Here is a 4,243-nt window from a genome sequence, read left to right on the forward strand (position 1 = left end):
CGCTGCCATTACAATGTTGAATATTTGCATTCAGCACCGTAACAACAGTCATTCCACTAAAAATATATATATATTTGTAGCGAAAATTTCGTCCTTAAAGTTCACATAGTTAACGTAATATATTCATAATTGTGCTTCTAATGTCATTAGTAACGAGAAAAAATATATTTTTAAAGATAAAAATTTTATTTTACAAAAATATTATTTTATTATAGTGTAATTCCCTTGATCCCTTTTCTATCTATATATATGGGAATCTTATTGAATCAATTCAATGTATAATGCACATCTCTTACATCCTCAAACCAATGGCTACGAAAAAAATAACTAACAAAATCGCTACGATCTTTCGTTGCGAATCAAAAGGTCGTGAAAACCACACGGTTGTCGCGGATTTGGATGGAACATTGCTCGTTGGGCGCAGTTCTTTCCCTTATTTTGCTCTAGTCGCGTTCGATGTAGGTGGAATTTTGAGGCTGATCTTGCTGCTCTTAGCTTCACCCTTGGCAGGGTTTCTATACTATTTTGTATCCGAATCTGCAGGAATTCGTGTGCTCATATTCGCGACGTTTGCTGGTGTGAAAGTATCGGCGATCAAGTCAGCAGCATCTGCTGTCTTGCCTAAGTATTACTCGGAGGATGTCCATCCGGAGACATGGCGCGTGTTTTCATCGTGTGGAAGAAAATGTGTGCTCACGGCAAACCCTAGAATTATGGTCGAGCCCTTTTTGAAAAATCACATGGATGTCGATATTGTATTAGGTACGGAGATCTCGTCTTATAAGGGGATCGCCACTGGACTCGTGGCTCGCCCCGGCGTACTTGTTGAAAGAAACAAGGCTATGGCTCTTAGGAAAGTTTTTGATCGCGAAACCATACCGGATATTGGGATAGGCGATCGAAGAACCGATCTTCCCTTCATGAAATTGTGCAAGGTTTCATTTCTTTCCTTGTTGCCTCTTCTTCCTTATCTTATTTCCTAAGGTTTTATGCATTTAGCTATTGTTTAGAATCAGTGGCGGAACTAGAACTCGATAAAAGGAAGAACTAATTTTCCAAACTTCTAAATAACATAATACATTTATATATATATATATATATATGTGTATAAAGACAATTCTAGTTTTTGAGTCTTTATCTTTTGAAAATATTGCAAAATAACGAACTACAACAATGGTAGTTATGTATTGTCAATATTTATTTTTATATTATTTGAAATCAACCAGTAGTACAATTTCTCATTGCTTGTGTGATATGTAATGAACGAAAATTTTAAATTCTACTTTAAGTAATATATATTTTTCTATGGATCTTACAAAGTAACTTGTTTCTCAATAAAATTGCATAATCGATTTAAAAGATCTCGTTCGAGCACAACAACTACAACAAAATTGTATGATCAAATAACAACATAAATATTCTCTTCGATATATAATTTTATTGAGTGGCAAGATTAAATTATTTTGAGAGCTCTCTTTATTAGAAACATTTCGATAATTATATTCTTCTTCCCGTCTTAGGTTCGTTTGTTTGTGGGTTTGGAGTTTTGGATATGGATTTTTGAGTAGTAAAAAGTTAATTTGAATAGTAATTGATGTGATATTTTGAATGTAAAAATAGATTTTTATTATAATATAAAATGAAAAAGTAAATATTTGATTTGATATTTTTTGGAGGGATAGAATAATCTGAATAGTAAAAGTTTGAGATAAAACCCATAAAAGAACAAAATCTTAGAGTTTTTCCGATGAAGTTTCCTATGAGTTGTCCTGCACAAATCCGACAACTCTTTCTTAAATATTAAGTCTCCCAACACAACACTAGTTTCCTTATTTTAGTTCGTCGAAACTCTGAAATATTGGGATGTCATCTAATTCGGATACGACCGTTGTTTTATCTTTGGGAACGTTGCGCTACGAACCAAAAGCACTACTGGGACGTATTTGTTTTCACGGAGAGAGGTTCTACCTCGATTCGACGTGATTATCAAATTTATTTCGAGAAATTATTATTTGATTATCGAATTTGTTTTGAATTATTTTTTATATCAAATATTATTTTTCGATAATTATTTGATATTATTGCGATATAATAATTTTCTAGCACTCTTAAAATCAAATTTCATTCAACATTTGATACCATCCATTGCCTATAGATCAAATACAAAGTAACAATTTTGTACATCCCTTAAATTTAAGCCTACATTAGAATTGTAACTTCAAGCAAGATTCATTTTCTATTTACACACATTTTGTTCATCTAAAAATAGTTTGTTTTCCATTTTAGGAAAGGTACATAGTCCCATCGAAGCCCGCCGTCGCGCCGGTACCAACGGAGATGTTGCCAAAGCCAGTGATCTTCCACGACGGCCGGTTGGTTCAAAAGCCGACGCCCCTAATGGCTCTATTAATCGTCTTGTGGTTTCCATTCGCCGTCTTATTAAGTCTTATTCGCATCCTAGTCGGCTCAATTTCTCCTATAACACTAGTTTACTACATCTTGTGGCTATTCGGGTGTCCGTACGAAGTAAAAGGTACGCCGCCCCGTGGGAGAGGGGTCGTATTGGTTTGTTCACATAGAACTGTAATCGATCCTGTCTATGTCTCTGGTGTCATGCGCAAAATGACAATGGCCATCGCCTACTCCGTCTCAAGTTTTACCGAATTCTTGTCCCCAATTAAGATAGCCCGAGTCACAAGAAACCGCGAAGAGGATGCCAAGATTATAAAAAAGATTTTGGACAAGGGCGAATACTTGGTCATGTGCCCCGAAGGCACGACTTGTAGGGAACCCTATTTGCTTAGGTTCTCATCCCTCTTTGCTGAACTAACCGATCAAATTGTCCCGGTCGCAATTTCTGTGAAAACAAGTATGTTCTACGCGACCACGGCCCGGGGCTACAAATGGTTGGATCCCGTGTTCTGGTTCATGAACCCTTTTCCGAAATATGAGATCAAGTTCCTCGAACAGCTACCGATCGATCAAACTTGCAGCGGAGGGAAATCTAGACACGAAGTTGCTAATAATGTTCAAGAAATGATTGCCAAGACATTGAACTATAAATGTACTAATCTTACTAGGAGGGACAAATATAGAGCTTTAGTTGGAACAGATGGACTTGTGGGACAAAAACCAACTGCTGTATCTTAGTTAGAATGAACTTTTAGAACTCCTTTAAACTTCGAAAATCAATAATGCAATGTACAATGAAGTTACAAGTTGTTATGTTCAAGTGTTAGAAGGATGTTTATGCCTTTAGTTTAAAAAATTTTGATGTCTATTTAGCTAAACTTAATGCGTGTATATTTGTACGTGATAAGGAAACACCGGATAAAATCTAATTTTACATTTAAAACATCACATCAATACATATTTATATCAAATCAAATCACTATTGCAGACTTGTGAGGTTTTGATTTTGAATAGTAAAATTTTAGGATATGCCGAGCACTCAAAGGCATATCGGTTCTACGTTCTTGAACCAAATGATTATGTCTCTGTACACTCAATCATTGAATCACGTGATGCAATCTTCGATGAAGAATGTTTCACGTTGATGCCTAAGCCTTTATCTAGTGTCAAATCCACCAGGTATGATGAGCATGGGAGTAATGAACATCTACCTCTGGACGTGACCTTTGATGAAACTGAGAAAGAAAATCAAAATATTGATGAAAATAATCAACCGGCTGAACTTCGAAGAAATAAAAGGGCTAGAAAACCAAAGTCCTTTGGTACAGACTTTCATCTTTATTTAGTTGAAGGATCGGGAGACAAGTTTGGATCTTTATATCAATATTGTTGTAATTTAGAAAAAGATCCAAAGACATATGAAGAAGCCATGAATCTCGGGATGCTTCCTTTTGGAATGAAGCTACTAATGACGAGATGAACTCTATTTTAGAAAACAACACTTGGGTGCTATCGGATTTACCTCCGGGATGCAAACCTTTGGGATGTAGATGGATTTTCAAAAGGAAAATGAAATCCAATGGAACCATTGACAAATTTAAGGCTCGATAGGTCATCCAAGGATTTAGACAAAATGAATGTATTGATTACTTTGATACTTATGCACCGGTTGCTCGAATCACTACTATAAGATTGTTGATTGCTTTGACTGCAATTCATAATCTTATTGTCCATCAAATGGATGTTGAAACAACCTTTCTAAATGGCAATTTGGGGGAGGAAGTATATATGAAGCAACCGGAAGGTTTTGTTGAACCGGGAAACGAACATA

General features: G+C 35.8%; 1 protein-coding gene across 1 annotated transcript; it reads left to right on the forward strand.

Moving 5' to 3' along the window:
* Nucleotides 1–308: 308 nt before the first annotated feature.
* Nucleotides 309–3,150, forward strand: LOC127266599 (glycerol-3-phosphate acyltransferase RAM2-like). The gene is made up of 2 exons (XM_051296886.1): nucleotides 309–935; nucleotides 2,287–3,150. The coding sequence occupies exons 1-2, from the start codon at nucleotides 309–311 to the stop codon at nucleotides 3,148–3,150; spliced, it is 1,491 nt and encodes a 496-aa protein (XP_051152843.1).
* The last annotated feature ends 1,093 nt before the right edge of the window (nucleotides 3,151–4,243 follow it).

Source organism: Andrographis paniculata, unplaced genomic scaffold (assembly GCF_009805555.1).
Source record: "Andrographis paniculata isolate CXL003 unplaced genomic scaffold, ASM980555v1 Contig76END, whole genome shotgun sequence".
Lineage (NCBI taxonomy): Eukaryota > Viridiplantae > Streptophyta > Magnoliopsida > Lamiales > Acanthaceae > Andrographis > Andrographis paniculata.

What these genes read in the sequence shown, in the direction of transcription:
- LOC127266599 (XM_051296886.1), top strand. Translation starts at nt 309, where the DNA reads ATGGCTACGAAAAAAATAACTAACAAAATCGCTACGATCTTTCGTTGC. An exon ending in CCTTCATGAAATTGTGCAAG is followed by an intron (nt 936 to 2,286) that starts GTTTCATTTCTT and finishes TTTCCATTTTAG; the next exon opens with GAAAGGTACATAGTCCCATC.